We start from the raw sequence: 18,012 nt of genomic DNA on the forward strand, positions 1-18,012 counted from the left end.
AGGTCATGTATTGTGTGGTTAGTTGTACTTTGACAAAGTTATTGTGGTTGATGTTATGTCAGTTGCATGGCCCATTGTGGTATCATGTGTTGAGTCTTGTTCTAGGGTTATTATCATTGACATTTACTGAAGCTTTGCTAACTATAAAATTTGAAACCGCTTATTATACATTATGGGACATGTTTTAAAAACCGGTTCAAACCGGCCGGTTGAACCGGTTAAACCGGATTTCGCACAGCAGGTCGGTATTTTGAGTCCGGTATTTTTGACCGGTTTGCTAGAACATCATACTAGCGGTTTTTTTTTCTAAAATACCGGTTTTGACCGGCAAACCGGTTTTATGTCCAAGAAATTTTTGATATTTACTGCCCATATATTATCAAAATTAGTTTTAACCCAACAATTAATATTCAAACGTCAAACGTGTAAGCTTTATGACTTTTTTTTTTTTTTAAATTGAGTGCTTTTGTGTTATTTTTTTAATATGGATTGACTTTTAGATTATTTTTTGTTATGAAATCATTTATTTTTAGGTTGTTTTTAGAGTTAAAGTTGTATTAATATGAAATTATAAGGTAAACTATTCAACCGGTTGAACCTCCTGGTATAACCCAGTTCAACCGGTTGTACCATTTTTTAGCCCAATCCAGTACGTGTAAAAAACCAGTTTTTAAAACATTGCATTATGTGTGTACGTTGTGAGTGAAGGATGTGGCCATTTATGTCTTCCACTTATGGCATGTGATAATTATGGCACATGATTCACCATTTAAGACTGATGCATTGCTGAGCTCTTTGTTGTGGTGAAGTTCTTACTTTCAGAGGTCCAAATGTTTGTGATTTCAGCACACAGAGGGACGCTTTTAGTTGGGTTTAACAACAGTTTCCAACGCATCAACGACTATCATGCTTTCCTTAGACACACGTTAACGGCAACATATATTAATTTCTAATCACCTATGTTGCAAGGGTCACTAAAATATGTACATGTCTGTGATAATGTTCCAATTTATGGTGTGGCACTCCTTAATTAACAACCACTTGTCACTTTGTGTTGTTTTGGTTGATAATGGCTATGATGATACTGTATCTGAGCCTGTGTTAAAGTCTGTTCGTGGTAGTTGCTAATTGTCAGAAAGGACATGACAAACTCTAGAAAAATGGGATGATGGTGTCAACAAAAACTAAATAATTTTTTTGACCAACAAAAGAAATTTAACGAAAGCAATCTAACGGACTAGTATTTCCATAAAACCAAAATCATAACTTTGTACGAGAATTCTACCTTGTACAATAACAAATGTGCAGGTTGTGATATGTTAAATTGTTGTGCCCAGCCACAAAGCTCTGGTATATATAATCTGCAACTTTCTCTACACACAATGGTAACAAAAGGAGCTAACAGTCCAATGAAAAGACTTTCTTTGAGAAATCAAACCAGAATAAGTAGAAACATTTATATTTTTAAAATTAAATAAGCATACCTAGTAATCTCCTACTAGTAAAGTATGCTCTGAAAAGGTAAAATAAGGGAAACCATACCTCCGTCACACGGGTAGGGAGACTGCTGCCAACACTCAGGTTGCGGTAAGTTTTAAAATCAATCCAGAACTCGAACCATCTTGACAACCAGCCTCCACGGCAAAGTTTTTGGTTAAGCAACAATGTCATCATTATCTCAGTAAATAAGGTTTTTTTTTTCAATGTCACAACATTTATTTAAATACCCAACACTTGACTAGTATACAATCATCTGGCAACTATGTAAATAACAAAATCTATTTCATGTTCTTTCTTTCCGTCTTTATAGCCTCATAAGATGTCATAACCTCCTTAAACCTTGCTTCAGCCACCTCTGCACCAACAAAGAATTGTCAAATTTTAACACAAATCGTCTCATTTTCATCATTTATATAGTTTGCAAGCCTCCAACCTAAGCAGTTAATACGGAAAAATATCGGATATCGGTCGAGGACCGATATTTGAGATATCGGTTATCGCGGTGAGATATCGGTGGGATATCGGTAATTTTAATATCATGTAGAATTTATATATATATGGGTTTTCATTCTATAATTCCCCTATATATATATAGCACCTTAACACTAACAATTCAGTATATTCTCCTATTAACAAATTAACCTTTTGCAACACTAACAATTGTAGCAAGTAGGAACTATAAGACTCAAAACACCAACATTAAACACTAAAAGTTGAAAATTAAGACTTAAAACAGTGATATCAGCAATATCGGTGATATATCGGTTAATATAGATCAAAATATCGGTCAATATCGCCGATATTATCGGTACCGATATTCTGGCCGATATTTTGACCGATATTTCACATGAGTACCCATAACTGAGATACCACCGAGATTGACTGCATAGCCTCCAACAAACCTATTATTTAAACAAATATAATAGTTTTTAAATGATATTATATACATATCTTAAATATATATAAACTAAACCTTTAAAAGCTCTCTAGTTGCTTCCTACATTTTCTCAAGTCACCAGATAGATTGTTTCATTTGTAAATGGAGGTTTCTCATGTATTTGACCCGAATTCACGGGTATGATTCTCACCAAACCCAGATAACCCTTAAACAGGTTATAACACCCCATTATATTAAAAATTAATCCCATCAAACATTTGATATGAAAATCAAATAAAATAGGGATATATTAAAAATTAATATCCAATTTTTTTTAAAATGGATATTATTTATAATTGAGAAACAATTTTATAATAAAAAAAATAAGCAGGTCATGGGCCTCACCAAACCCGAATAGCTTTTAAACGGGTTATAGCATCTCATTATATATATATATATATATAGGGGAAGGTTAACGTAAAAATGAAATTAACATGCTAATTATGAGAATCAAGTAGAGTAATTACATAATTACTCTACGATGTAATTGCATAATTATTATGCTACTTGTATATATAATTACTCTACTTGATTCTTACAATTAGCATGTTAATTTCATTTATATTTGATCCAAACCCTACATATGTATATATAGGGTTAGTATCATTTCAGAACTCAAAAAAAAGTTAAAAACTTCTAGGAACTCATAACAATCAAATATTTTTTTTGATTTTTTTCATATATTAGCATTGTCTGAGACTAGTTTTACCATATTATATATATATAAATTTTTTTATTACATATAAAATTCATAAGTTTACATATGTGTAAAATTTATGTAATAACATATATGTAAAAAAAATTAGATATGTGTAAAAACTAATTTTCATAATTGTAATCGTAAATATAGATATAAAAGTGATAAAACTACAATCCAACAACATTAACATACTAATTTTTTTATAAAAAACGTTAGTTATTAAGTGTTCCTTCAAGTTCTTAAATAATTTAAGAGTTCTGTAATGATGTCACCAGTTCTAGGTGTAATGTTATTTTAAGAAACAAATAAACAATGAATGTACCACTCAAGTTATGCATTGTGTTATATATGTACGTGCACACATATGTATATTGATGTACATACCTACACGCATATACATATGTACAATCCCATATATATAGGATGGGTTAAAATAAGAAAACTATGTTTCCTAAGAAGCCTAGGAATAAATCTGGGCCTTTGGATCTAAGATCTAATGATTGAGAATAATGGGATCTAAAAACCTGTATAGCGTCCTATTTACTACTAACTACATACATCTTTTTATTTTTATTTAAAAAAAACCTAGATGATATATTAATTAAACTATTCGTATAAATACAAATATATATGTATTTAAATAAAATAATTAGTAAAATAACAAACAAGCAGAGGCCAGACTCGAGTCCGCAGCATTACACCCTGAGATAAAAGTAGCATTGAAAGCTTAAATTAAGTTAAACAAATGTAAATTTTATTTGATTAAAAAAAGGATAAGCTAAAAGCAATTTTTACTATGTAGCACGGGAACGGGTAAGGGACTAGGATACGGGGACGATACGAATACGGCAAAGGTACATCAAAAAATATATAAATTAAATAAAATATACGTCTGTCTTTACATAAATGATAAGTATAATATCTGGTAAGAACAAAACAAAGATAAATAATAATAACTTTTAATTGTAGGTCCTTGTTAATAAGTTACTTATCTATAGGTCCTTGCATGTAACCTAGGGTTATTTACCTACACGTCCTTGCATGTAACCTAGACCCTATTTGTAATTAGTTTTTGTGACATAGTTACCAAATTCCTAGGACACTCGCGAATTGCAAATTGGATCGCGGTGTACCCAATCGGAATTCGTTCCGATCCAAATCGCTCCGGTACGCCGTGCCAAAAGAACGAATTCGGTGTTCCAATTCACTTCGGTACACCATTTCAATTGATCGAAATTGGCCCATTTTTAAGAACGAATTCGGTGTTCCAATTCGCTTCGGTACACCATTTCAATTGATCGAAATCGGCCCATTTTTAAGGGTATAGACGGATTTATCTGCGTTTTATTATTAGGGTTAATAAGTTTATAGGTATTTTGAAATTAAACCCCACATTCTTTCACTCTTTACATTTAGTCTCTAAGGTTTATAAGTTTTTACATAAAAACTATTATAAATGTAAAATTAGTTTGGGTATTCAAACAATAAAAATATAAAATAAACATATATATATAAATGAAAAATAATTATTTTTTGATTTGGGTATATCGAACCGAACTACATGGTACACCGTACTGTTTCAAACCGAAATAAACCTAAACCCCCCTCCGTACCAAATACGTTACCTTTCGAATTGTGTACCCATACCGAAACAAACCGTGAATTAGGTAACTATGATTTGTATAGCCCCCTTTTCCATCTCTATAGATAGAAGGGCTTATATCTTGTAATAGACATACAAAATATCATAATGTAGTCCTTATGCTCTGGGCTCTTTCACCCCACTAATCCCTGTCCTTTTACTTTCCTATTAATCTATTGATCATAATAAGCTATGTTCATGTGAAACTCAAATCCGTTTCTTTTACATGGTATCAGAGCCAAGGCTCTCGGTACAAGCCTGAATCTCGCTCCTAGTTTTTCATCTTGCTTTCATGTCCCAACTCTCGTTCTATATTTGTTTCAAACCTGTCCACTCACAGCTCCTACTTGTCCAAATCTATTTCCAGACAACAAAGCATGCCTAAAATATCTGTCCAGCCCCTGTTCGAGTCACCTTCGTTCTTCACAACCACCTGTTGTTCACAAAATCCTTTTTCAGATAACCGTTTCATCTCACTACCGACGTCGTAATCATCAGCCGTTCTGGTCACAATGGTACCTCCCGTTCTTCCATTAGTCGTCGCCTCCGCCGTCTGCTGCCACAAACCGCCATATGTCATTGCCAAAATCCGTTTCCGGCCATTACATGCATCATTTCCCTATTCAAACAAGTTTGTTTCAATCGGTTTAATACTCTGATCAGTTTACTGCCCATTAGATATTGACCTTCTTCAACCGATATCCTGCGCTCTTTGTTTATATAGTTTGATTCTGATTCGTTGCACTTTGGCTTCACATCATAGATTTGAGTTCGGCTATGCACTTATGCCCACATAACCTGTTCTCGTTTCTGTTCATCAATATATGATTCCCCACATCATATGTCCGATCTTTCTTGGCATCAGACTGTATTCTGGTTTGGTTTTCAGGCCAAACTCAGACTCTCTGGTTTGTTAATTTTCATTAAACCTATGGTTACCTGATCCGTTAATTTCTGATTAAGTTCTGGTTTAACTTCTGATTTTAAAGAGTTGGTTGAATTTTGTTCTAGTCACTATTGGTCGTTACTCGTTGCTCAGCTCGTTGTTCAGATTACTGCTTTAGTCGTTGCTATGGTTGATGTTCGGCTTTCATGTTTCGTGTTTGGTTTTGTTCAAGTGTTTGTGCCTTCGCGTTTCGGTTCAAGCGTCCAGGAATTTTAAGTCTGTTTCTGCTTATGCTCGTATATTAGTATTCTGGTAATTTCATGGCTTTGATAGTCGTCTGGTTCGATCTCCTCCCACTGAAATCACATTTGTCATGTGGCTTTGATAGCTGCTGATTCGGTCTCCTTTCGTTGAGATCACATATGTCCTATGGCTTTGATAGCCGTCTGGTTCGATCTCCTTCCGTTGAGATCCCATCTGTTATGTGGCTTTGATAGCCATGTGCTTCGACCTCCTATAAGAGATTATCTTCTTTGTGGATTGGAAAACCACCTAGTTCAATCCTCGTGTGATCGATTAAATCGTCGAGTGAAGGATTTATGCATCATAAATTGATGCCTGGTCAGTTTCTGGATTCAAGTTATTCAGAGTTGAGCAACCACCCGAAGTTGTTACTCGGGGGGGGGGGGGGGGATCAAGATGGTACAGTTTGCATCCGTGTTTATGTTCGTGTTCAAAGTTGAGCAACCAGTCAAGATGCTTCAGTTCGTACTTGTGTTTCGGTTAATGTTCATGTTCATGCTCCGTTGAACGACCATCATGTTGTCGCCCAAGGGGAGTTAGGCTGCTACTGTTGTTCGTATGAGTTTGTTCGGTTCGGGTTTCATGCTCAAGGGGAATCTGGTTAAGTATATGACCAATTCGTCTTCCGCAGCGCTAGCCTGATCTGTTCTAGTAGGATTGTTTCAAGAGATGAAGCTGGTTCATTGTTTTAGCCATTGTTTCAGTCGCTATTCTGATCAGGTTATACTGCTGATGATCTGTGTTTAAAGATGTATTCTCCCCGGTTCAAGTTTGCAGACGTACTCTCTAAAGCGTCTATTCTCGTTGAAGATTCTGTCAGATTTGTAACAAGCTGGGCATGATTAACATCTATGCTCCAGCTTGAGGGGGAGTGTTGATTGTAGGTCCTTGTTAAAAGTTATTTTATCTATAGGTCCTTGCATGTAACCTAGGGTTATTTACCTATAGGTCCTTACAAGTAACCTAGACCTTATTTGTAATTAGCATTTGTATAGCCCCCTTTCCATCTCTATAAATAAAGGGGCTTATCACTTGTAATAGATATACAAAATATCGTAATTAGTCCTCTATGTTCAGGGGCCCTTTCACCTCACTAATCCCTGTCCTTTTACTTTCCTGTTAATCTATTCATCATAATCAGTTCTTGTGATATTCAGCCTATGTTCATGTGTAACCCAAATCCGGTTTCTTTTACAATAACAATAATAATAAACATGCCTTAAATAATAATAATAATAATAAACGATTTTGACAAACTAAAACACTATCTATAGTTTAACAATATATTTATTTTTTTAAATTTTAACTGGCATAAAGTTAGGCTTGCAGGAAAAGAGTACCTAGGGTATTAAAATAACATTTATAGGCTTTTAAATCAAGGTGGGTTTAACACATTATTTTTAAGCATTCTTCCCCATTCTACCTTGAGAGAACAACCGGACCACCTTAGCGTAGACGCCAACATCAAAATCCTTAAAAATACCTTTCCTTTTTAAGTTTAAATACTCCTTCGGATAAAATCGAGAGGGTCAAATTCTAATTTTTTTGTGTTTTGAGTTCTCCGGTATAAGGCCCGGAATCCGCAGTGTCGACGCCAACCTCAAAATCCTTCGATGAAGACGTCCATAAAACGAATTTTTGACCGTCCTAATTTAACGGGTTTGTCCAGGAAACATTTCGGCCGCGTTTCCGTCCCCAGACCGACCGTCACTGGGACGGGGACTCAACCCTAGCCGGCGTTTCAGTGCATCAGAATTTTACATCACTTTTTGATCCATCAAGAAAGCTATGAAACTTCTACAATGCAGAATACGAGTATTCAATTTAAATTAATAAAACATCTACCTTTATTTTCTTGATTCTGATCCGGGTGAAATTGCTTTGCCTTGCTCCTGAATGCAGTCTGCATTAACGAAAAATAGTACGAGTGTAATGCAAAATAATAAAGACATAATAATGAGAATGTAACAATTATAGGTACCTTTATTTCATCATCGGTGTACGGCTTCGTTCTTGACCTATTAACCAGAAATAATATAACAAGTGCTTAGTTTACTTAAAACTATATTTAAAAAGTAAATATAAAAGAAGTAAAGCAAAGAACGAATTAAAATGTCATAGAGAAGGTTTTATTACCTGCTGAGACCTAAGATTGCATAATGATGTGACAACGTATGATTAACAGGGGGTCGAGGAGGTTCCCTAAAATGACTTTTATACCCTTGTGAAGTTTCGGTTTTAAAATACCAATCGTCCCTTTGAAAATGTTGATGATATCCGCTGCCATTATATTCCTTCCAACTCTCGTAACGCTTTTGTTGTTTACTTTTTTCCCTATTAAATACACTTTGCATGCGCCTTATACGTTCCTACAAAGAATATAAATATAGAGTTAACTGCATGGTTCTTGCATGCTTGGTCTTCATGGTTCACTAATTACACTAGTTAATCCCAATGGTTGGAAAAATGTTCACATGGGCCGACAATTACATTTTCATAACATGGATGGTCCTTAGCAGCTCACGTTGTTAATATTTCAAGTCAAGTCGTCCAAAATCCAAATGAAAAAACCAAAGTACCTTTCCTATTAAAAAAATTCAATAAAGTATATATTAAAAGAAATATAAATTTACTTAGTTATTAAAGTATTAAAGTGGGTACCACCCTACAATTTCAATTGTGGATCAGTAGCGGTAGATCTTTGAAACCTCCCTCCCTCCCAATGTGAAAGCTCTCTCTCTCTCTCTCTCTCTCTCTCTCTCTCTCTCTTCCAATTCCTTAAACTAGAAAACTAAATAACCCTTAATATATCAAAGCAAACTGGATAAAAATACTAAACAAACTTAATCCCATCTTTCGACTCTTTTAGGGTCCACCTCCTCAACTTTCACAACTTAAAACTAATTAGAATTAACTCCCTGTAAAAACTCCTTGTTCCCCATGCTAACATACTTCTTAAAACATAAAAAGTATTTAAAAAAAAAAACAAAAAAAACTCATTTAGCATACCCCTGATGAAAACTAATTCAGCAATAACAATTCAGTGCCTTATAGGTCTGTTTAGTAGCCTATGAAAAAAAAAAACCCGCCAGTTTGGTTAGAACAGAATCAGAAGAGAAAAAAAAATGAAATATTGAACAGAACACGTTTGACTATTGGATGAGGTTGGTTATGATGGTTTTGTCCATCGATTAAGTATTATCATGCTTGCTTGACTAATTGTGTGCATTCTATGAAACTCATAAGAATAATTTACTGTTAACTAAAATGTATCCAATACTTGTGCTTCATGTATGTGGCATAATATTAAATAACTACGTTTAGATGACCGTCTACTTTGATTAACTAATATGACAACAATACTAGATCATAATAACTTAGTTAAAAAAACTTAATGCATAGGGACAAAAGTCTTTTGTATTGGTTTTCCAATAGTTGTAGGTTTAAAGGACACAATAGAGAAATCTCTTCTACAATAGAACTTACACTTAATCCCATGTCATCAATGTCTAAAGAAAATCAGGTCTTAAGTAGATATAAGACTAGGATTGTACACATCATCCATCTAAACAAGCGATTATATCACAAACATAAACACAAAAATCTATCTAATCAAGTACACGATGGATACTATTAGTGCCACAAGACACTGCATATAACTTATGCAAACATAAAAAAAGAAATGAAAAGGTCTAACTCTTTAATAAGGATGTGAGCATGTTGCCAAGTTATAAGTGGAGCAATAATAAGAAGTTGAAACTTAAGGGGTGTGGCATGCGTTTTGAAACATGTTATGTGATTACTAATACATGGAATAATCAGTTTTTAACATTTAAATAGCAACACCAAACCAGTTAGAGTTAAACAATCAATTTCATACCAGGTGCTGTGTAATGTAACATAGCTATTATCTAAGGATAAACTAGCAATTACCTATTAATTGCTATTTTAACTCTAATTATTCACAAACATGTCCATTTGGCCATTTTACAAAATGATCCTTGCCAAAACACTAGAACCATGTAATCATTTTTAAAACCCACATCCAAACACCCCACCAAGGCCCTGCTTGCGGTGTGCGCATATAATGCATATATGTGTGGGTCCTTGGGTGGGCAAAAGTGAATTTGCACTAATTTTGGCGTTATTTTACTAATTTTCGTGAAAATAGCCTTAAAAATGACGGAAGGTTAATCAGGCATTATGTAGTGGCGTTGATAGCTGAAAGACAAGGGTACATGCACCAATCGGCATGTATCTCGATTGTGCCTTATGTCCAAGGCTTGATGCAAAACCACTATCGAGCCGGGGGTCTCACTGGAAGCCATCAGTCTCTCTATTCCTACAGGGTAGAAGTAAGGCTGTCTACATCTTACCCTCCTCAGACCCTACCATAGCTTTGCTATTGGTGGGATTTACCGAGTACAATGATGATCCAAACACCCCCCAAGAAAATATAGATTATAAGGATTAACCATACCACTCTCTCCATTTCTTCTTCATACGCTTCCTGCATTCGACGGTTATATCTTTTCCAAGATTCTTCTTGGAAAGTTGATCTAAAAGATCGACCATCGCCTTTCCACGAGTGTGTTCTTGTAACCTTGTTGGATGCAATAACAACCAAAATCACTATCCAAATAAAGCATATAGTAAGATTATCATATACAAAACCCTACCTTGGAAGAGAACCAATCAATCATCTGGCGCATATGCCCAACCTATCAATCAAATTATTTAAAACCATCAATTGGTCTGAAACTAACTAAACTGGTTTGTGTATTACAATAATTAAAGTCTTTATCTTTATGGTTTCATATACAATCAAAGGATAAAAATAAAAAACATACAGCGAGAGTAGTGGCAGTAGCTCCAATTAGACCGAAAATAAGAATGCCCCAAATCCCAATCTCGTGCTCTTCGTCTTTGTAGCCATGATGATGATGATGATTCGTTCTTGACTTAGATTCCACATCGTCGTGGGTTTTCTTTTCCTTTTCCGACATAGCCACCCAAATTAAATTAATGGAACCCTAGAATCATAATCATTTATTAACAAGAGAACGATGAACTTGGTTGCGATTTAGCCTTAGGTCTGGAAAGAAATTAGAAAACCAAAACCCCCTTTTGGTACAAATTTTGAATATGATTTTGGATTAAAGATGCACTAAAGATAAAGATCAAACGAAATAAATGCGTCAACTTGTTATATTTTGTTTAATTCTTATAATCTTTTACATCAAAACTGATATATATATAATAAATCAATAATTATTCACTTACCTTTTACACTATATTTATATAATATCTATATATTTTTATAAATATAATTACTAACATATTATTTTACTATATATTCAAAATACTTTGAAAATTCTAGAATTCAACAACAAATCATGTTTCTCAAATGAAAATTCTTTCGGGTTGTTTTGTGGAACTTAAATTTGATTTTATGGGTCAAAAGTTGGTAAATAGATTATTTGGTACAAGGTAACTATATTTTGGTCAAAATTTGTTAAGGTCAAAAATGAAAATTTTAAGTATTTTTAAAAGTTTGAAAATGCAAAATATATTTATCGTAAAATTTGTTATGGGTTCAAATTCAAAGTGTTAGACTTTAAAATATCAAAACTATGAAAGTTAAAATTTTAAACATGATTTGGGTTTCAAATTTATTTTTAAGGGCATTTTTTGAAATAATCAAAAGGTTCGGGATTTGGCAAACTGAATATTTTCTCCTCAACTATTAAAATTTAAGAAAACATTGCGAACACTTTCGACATGCCACCCCCATGCCTATCAATGCTTAACTTTTATCAAATTTGAAATATGTATGTCAACATTAATTTTTCTTTAAATGGTGATCAGAACATCGTATGGGAAGCATGACATGCTAAACTATGCTCAAATGTAACAAAATATTCACAAAATTGAATGGGTTAACATGTTGTTTTTTATTTTGTCATTATGACAAAGTCGAGAAGCCCTCTGAAACTTATGAAAATATTTTTCATGGTGTAGCTCAGAAAAACATAGTTCTCGAAGAACATCCATTGTTACAATTTAATGTTCTATTTTCCTTTGATGGGTGGTAAATTGATAAATATATCAATAAAAGTAACGCTCCTTTTGTATTTAGGCTGAATGGTTAGAACTACTATCGTATGAGAAGTCTTATTTCCGAAATTAGTTCATAACCAAAATTCTTCATACATATATGACACCGAGAATGAATTTTTCAATAGAAAGAAGCATTCTCGGGTACGTTTTTGCACGGACATTTTTTTATTAAGTTCATTAAAAAAATTTATTTTGTGATCTAAATAAAATCAATTTATGTACACATTGTATAGATACAGGCATAGATTTAATACATTTTTTTTTCATATACGCTATGTAAGTATTTGTTTTACTTATAATTTTATTATAATTCGAATTATCCCGTTTGTTACACGGGCTCTAAAACTAGTAATAATAATAAAATAGTATATACAAAGGAGAATGTTGAAGGGGGTGTTTGTGGTTGTTTATTTGGGAAAACTCTTAAAATAAGTATTAATGAAAACAAAATTCTAGTTTTAGGTATGATTTTCAAAAAATTATAAAAAAATAGGTATTATAAACTAGTCGTGACGAATAGATTATTTTAGTACATGAGTAGTTTGCAGATCCAATCAAAACATGCCACGTGGCCATAAACTAACCGTGACGAGTAAGTTAACTAACCATCTAGTCGTCACGACTAAAGTAGTTGCATGCCTCATAATCAACATCCACGAGTATTGTATAAATGTTTTAGTCGTGACGAGTAGAATACAACTTTTTGAGATACGAGTTGTTTACTAAACTAACCATAACGAGTTGTTTTGTTTACCAAATTCATCGAACCGTTTAGTTTTACAATAAACTAATTAGACCGGTTAGTTTGAAATCTCAAATAGTAACTACGAGTAGTTCTTCCTTATACATTCCCAATACGAGTAGTTCTTCCGTAAACATATCAAATACGAGTAGTTTGTTACCATTTAACCCGTCGCGACTAGTTTGACCTTATAATCTACTTGTGGCTACACATTTTAGCGTTAATATGATTTAATTAAAAAAATATTCTAAAAGATTACTCGCCGTGATACAATCAATTAAATCCTACTCGCCGCGGTATGTTTTTTTTGGATACTATTCGGCCCGACTTGTTTGGAGAAACCTTTTCAAACAATTCTTCAAATAAGTCGAAATAATTCTTCAAACAAAAAAGGAGACCAAGAAAGGATGAAAAATTATTTCGAGTTTTAATTGGATTTGCAAACTACTCGCGTACAAAAAAGGAAACCAAGAAAAGGATGAAACCTTTTCAAACAAGTGGAAATAATTGTTTGAAGAAACCTTTTCAAACCTTTTCAAAATAATTCTTCAAACAAAAAAGGAGACCAAGAAAAAATGATGAAAAAGGTTTCTCCAAACAAGTCGGGCCGAGTAGTATCCAAATAAACATACCGCGGCGAGTAGGATTAGATTAATTGTAACGTGGTGAGTAATCTTTTAGATCATTTTTTTAATTAAAATGAGTAGCCACGAGTAGATTATAAGGTTATACTAGTCGCAACGGGTTAAATGGTAACAAACTACTCGTATTGGATATGTTTACGGAAGAACTACTCGTATTGGGAATGTATAAGGAAGAACTACTCGTAGTTACTATTTGAGATTTCAAACTAACCGGTCTAATTAGTTTATTGTAAAACTAAACGGTTCGATGAATTTGGTAAACAAAACAACTCGTTATGGTTAGTTTAGTAAACAACTCGTGTCTCAAAAAGTTGTATTCTACTCGTCACGACTAAAACATTTATACAGTACTCGTGGGTGTTGATTACGAGGCATGCAACTACTTTAGTCGTGACGATTAGATGGTTAGTTAACTTACTCGTCACGGTTAGTTTATGGCCACGTGGCATGTTTTGATTGGATCTGCAAACTACTCATGTACTAAAATAATCTACTCGTCACGACTAGTTTATAATACCTATTTTTGGATATTTTTTTTTTTGAAAATCATACCTAAAACTAGAATTTTGTTTTCATAAATACCTATTTTGAGATTTTTCCCTTGTTTGTTTTCACAGACTTATAACTTATTAATTATTTGAAAAGTAATAAGGTGTTTGGGATTGCTTATATTATGAGAAGAAAAGTTTTATAATTTGCAATGTTGTAACTTATTAACTTAATGAAAATTTATAAGGAGTTAAAATAAGGAATCCCAAACACTCCCTAAGAAAAAAAAATGCACAGTTTCAGAAAGATTCGTGGAATAAGAAAAGGAAAAATTCCCAAAATGTCTCAGAGATATTCCATTTTTGTCCTAATATATAAAAGTTTCCAGAAATATCCTATACAAACACGTCTTTGACAACATGTTAGGCCTCAGCGTGTCCTTCACGACATGTCAGCCTCCAACGCACGTCTTTCACGACATGTTAACATCTGACGCGTCTTTCACGGCATGCTTGCACTATTAATTTTTTTTTAACATTACAATATTATGATTAATTTTACTCATATTTGGTTTTTTAATAACTTGTAATGCATAAAGTTTTATAAAGTTCCACATAAACCGTTGAGACGCAATTATTTTTATCTACATGTTGGTATAAACTTTAATCAAAACGAGTCTGGTCAAATTTTATTAAACATTTATTGAGCATTTCGATATCAATTTGATACTCGATTTTGAGTAAAATTTATGACATGTAAAAAAAATAATCACGTTTCAACAACATATTCGAAATTATATATAAATTTATATATTAAAAGTTATAAAAGAAAAACCCAATATGTAAAAAATTAATTATAATAATGTAACATTGAAAAAATTATAGGCCAAACATATCGTGAAAGACTCGTTAGAGGCTAACAGGTTGTTTGAAAGACGTGTTAGAGACTAACATGTCGTGAAAGACCTGCGTTGGAGGCTAACATGTCGTGAAAGACGCGTTTGGTGGCCAAACAGGTCGTGAAAGACGCGTTGAGACCTAACACATCATCAAAGACGTGTTTTTACGAGACATTTCTGAAAATTTTTATTTATGGGGGACAAAATTGTAATCTCTCTCCATTAGTGGGCCATTTAAGGAATTTTCCCTAAAAAAATCACTTAAAAAAATCATGAAACTGACAACAAATCATAACTTAAAATATTAATACAAAAAAAAAACTAAAATGTTTTCCTCGTATTTATGGTTCAAGAAAAAGAAAAACAAAAAAGACAAAGCGTAGAGGAAAAAAAATACGCAATGACGAAAATAAACAAAAAACACAATGATAAAAAAAAGCAAAACAGATCGCAAAATATACATAATGTTAAATAATCTAAACACAATATCAATGAAAAAAGACACAATGTCAAGAAAAAAACAAACAACCAATGACGAAAATAAATAACAAACAGAATGATAAATATAAAGAAACGGTGATTTTTAACAAGGACGACGGGAAAAATATTTTAGTTTTTTTTTGTTTTTTATTTATTTTTTGAGTTACGATTTTTAATATTAGTTTTTTATTATTTTTCTTTTAAGAGGTTTTTTTAAGACCACAAATTATTTTTATCTTTATCATTTTTGTTTCTTTTTATAGAATAATTTAACCCATATATCAATAAATACATATGTTTATTTTATATGTCTTGGTGTAAAAGTTTTCACTAAATTCTATTTGCATATCCATATAACTACATTAAAAATCATTATTTTTTATTTTCAATTAAATAATATTTCTTTATACATTTATTATTATCTTTTTTTCTTTCCTCTATGTACGACTTCTAGAAAATATTAAAAAATTATATGTTGTGAACAGTATAAACCCAAATTTAACTTACATAACATTTTTTCTCTTCTCTACTTACAACCATATCATATAATTTGCAAAAACCCCCTCACAAAATATAAGTAGCCCTATTTTATGAAATAATAGTTAATTTTGAGGTTGAATAAAGCAAGATCAAGTTTTAGGGACTAATTTGCATTTTAATAAAAGTGTCATTTAATTATTCAAATAAAGGCATGCATTGCATTTGATCAAAATTGGAGGAAAACATATGCATGTGTGTGTGTGCGCTGGAGGATACGGGAGAAAAAAAAAAGATTAAAAGGGGGTTAAAATACATAATCTTGGTGTGAATGATTCATGGAATTGAATGTTTTCATTATATACCACTTCTTTAAGGGTGTGAAAAGTTAATATGTCGATCAGAAAATCCAAGATATGATTAAACCAATGGGTAAAAATGAGTAATTTTAGAGGAAGGGTAGCAAAGTCACCCACGGATCCCTTATCCGACCCGTGGATCGTCAAAAGACATCCGCCACCCACGGATCCATTACCCAACCCGCGGATCACCAAAAGACATCCGCGCAAGGAACAAGTGGATTGGTAAAGCCATCCACAATCCAAGACACTTTGTGGAGCTCCATCAAAACCTGCGGACGGCCATGCAATCATCCGCGGAAGGAATTCACAAACAACTCAAGGGACTCATCACACGTATGATCCCCACGTGATATGGAAGAGCAGTTGTAACAAACTACTTCTAGAAGATTCCCTAAAAATCTCCTGATAGCGACAACGACCAATGGAAAGAGAACACCTGGACACGTGATGGCCATCCCACGACATGCACAGATAATGGCTATACCATAAACGGGTCCAGGCTATCACATCCAATAAAGGCCCGACACGTGTCCATTCAGGCAGAGAAGGAATAACTTGATAGTGACAACTCCACCAATCACCTTCCCTCTACCTTCGGCTATAAATACGAAGATCATCTCTTCGAGGTATTCACACACACTCTCACGCCTTACGCAATATACCGGTACTCGTATTATTTCCGATTAAGATACAATACTGATTCTCACGCCAGAGGGTGGTTACGAGAAGACCTCCTACTCTGTCTTTCCCGTAACGAGACTCAATGGTGTTCTGTTTTGCAGGCATTAGCTTGTATCTGTTCTCATAGCACTTCAGTATACTCACATCTGGGGAAATACCCGATCGGACTATCCAGTTTGATCAAGTGTTTCTTCATTGGCGCCATTCAGTTTTAGCTAGATACACGGTTTTTTCGATTCACTGTGATCTGAAGATGAGTCAGAACCAACAGCCATCTGCTGCTCTGGCAAGACCTCGTCATACTAAAAATTCTGGACGAATCAGTCCATGAAGGACAGGTGTCGGAGGAACCTCGCCGGGGCACCATAACTCTGGTCTTCAAAAACAGGACCGGAGAAGTTCCAAGGTTTGAAGACTTTGCACCCCGCAGGAACACCAAAACCTCGGTCCGGGAAGACCGGGCTGGAGAGTTCCCAAGGCACAAAGTCACCGAGATCCATCGGACCACTCAAACTCCAGCTCTGGAAGACGGATCCTGAGAATTTCCCAGATATGAAGGGGACAAAACGAGAACTTACCAGACCAGATATGGTAAAAGCATTCTCACCCAGAAGAGTGGTACCAACAAGAGAAACATCAGCTAAAAGAGGAGTATGAGCGTAGAGTGATGCGAGATCAGGTCCAAGCCAGAACGCTAACGTACGACTCGCCATCTCCGTCTCCACCACTAGTACTCCGACACACTCAAGATCTAGAGTTGGTAGACAACTCTCGATCAGTTGGTCGGTCACTTGCAAAGAGCCGCGAAAGAAGTTATCACACTCAGCGTACCATGTCCCACAGAACCCCACGGGATACTCAACAGAAAGAAACGTTTCAAGAGGAAGATTACGCGAGTGATGGTAGCTGGGACTTCGGTAGGGAAACCTCCAGTCGTCCCAAGTCGTTAGTCAAACATGCTGAATACTTCAGCGATGCGGAAGAAGACTTCACCAAGCCATACCGCCCCGCTGCGTTCGCGGAAAAGTCGAAGTTCATCCCGCGAATAGCAACCGCTCCCTTCCCAACTAATATCAAGATCCCGAGCAATTTGGGAAAATACAATGGGATGACTGATCCAAGCGATCATCTGCTGAACTTCACAGCAGTTG

At 34.3% G+C, this 18,012-nt stretch overlaps 1 protein-coding gene across 1 annotated transcript; it reads right to left on the reverse strand.

Moving 5' to 3' along the window:
• Positions 1-1,612: 1,612 nt before the first annotated feature.
• On the reverse strand, positions 1,613-17,574 carry LOC143550373 (uncharacterized). The gene is made up of 8 exons (XM_077041032.1): positions 17,440-17,574; positions 10,819-11,001; positions 10,648-10,689; positions 10,449-10,571; positions 8,105-8,337; positions 7,950-7,986; positions 7,814-7,871; positions 1,613-1,855 (listed from the first exon to the last, which is right to left on the reverse strand). The coding sequence occupies exons 1-8, from the start codon at positions 17,572-17,574 to the stop codon at positions 1,779-1,781; spliced, it is 888 nt and encodes a 295-aa protein (XP_076897147.1). The 3' UTR covers positions 1,613-1,778.
• Between the last annotated feature and the right edge of the window lie 438 nt (positions 17,575-18,012).

This window comes from Bidens hawaiensis, unplaced genomic scaffold (genome assembly GCF_021521415.1).
Source record: "Bidens hawaiensis isolate Kalapana, Puna unplaced genomic scaffold, B.hawaiensis_p1.1 tig00016035_1, whole genome shotgun sequence".
NCBI classification, from domain to species: domain Eukaryota; kingdom Viridiplantae; phylum Streptophyta; class Magnoliopsida; order Asterales; family Asteraceae; genus Bidens; species Bidens hawaiensis.

What these genes read in the sequence shown, in the direction of transcription:
- LOC143550373 (XM_077041032.1), bottom strand. Translation starts at nt 17,574, where the DNA reads ATGGCGAGTCGTACGTTAGCGTTCTGGCTTGGACCTGATCTCGCATCA. An exon ending in CTTTTACCATATCTGGTCTG is followed by an intron (nt 11,002 to 17,439) that starts GTAAGTTCTCGT and finishes TTATGATTCTAG; the next exon opens with GGTTCCATTAATTTAATTTG. An exon ending in ACACCGATGATGAAATAAAG is followed by an intron (nt 7,872 to 7,949) that starts GTACCTATAATT and finishes TCGTTAATGCAG; the next exon opens with ACTGCATTCAGGAGCAAGGC.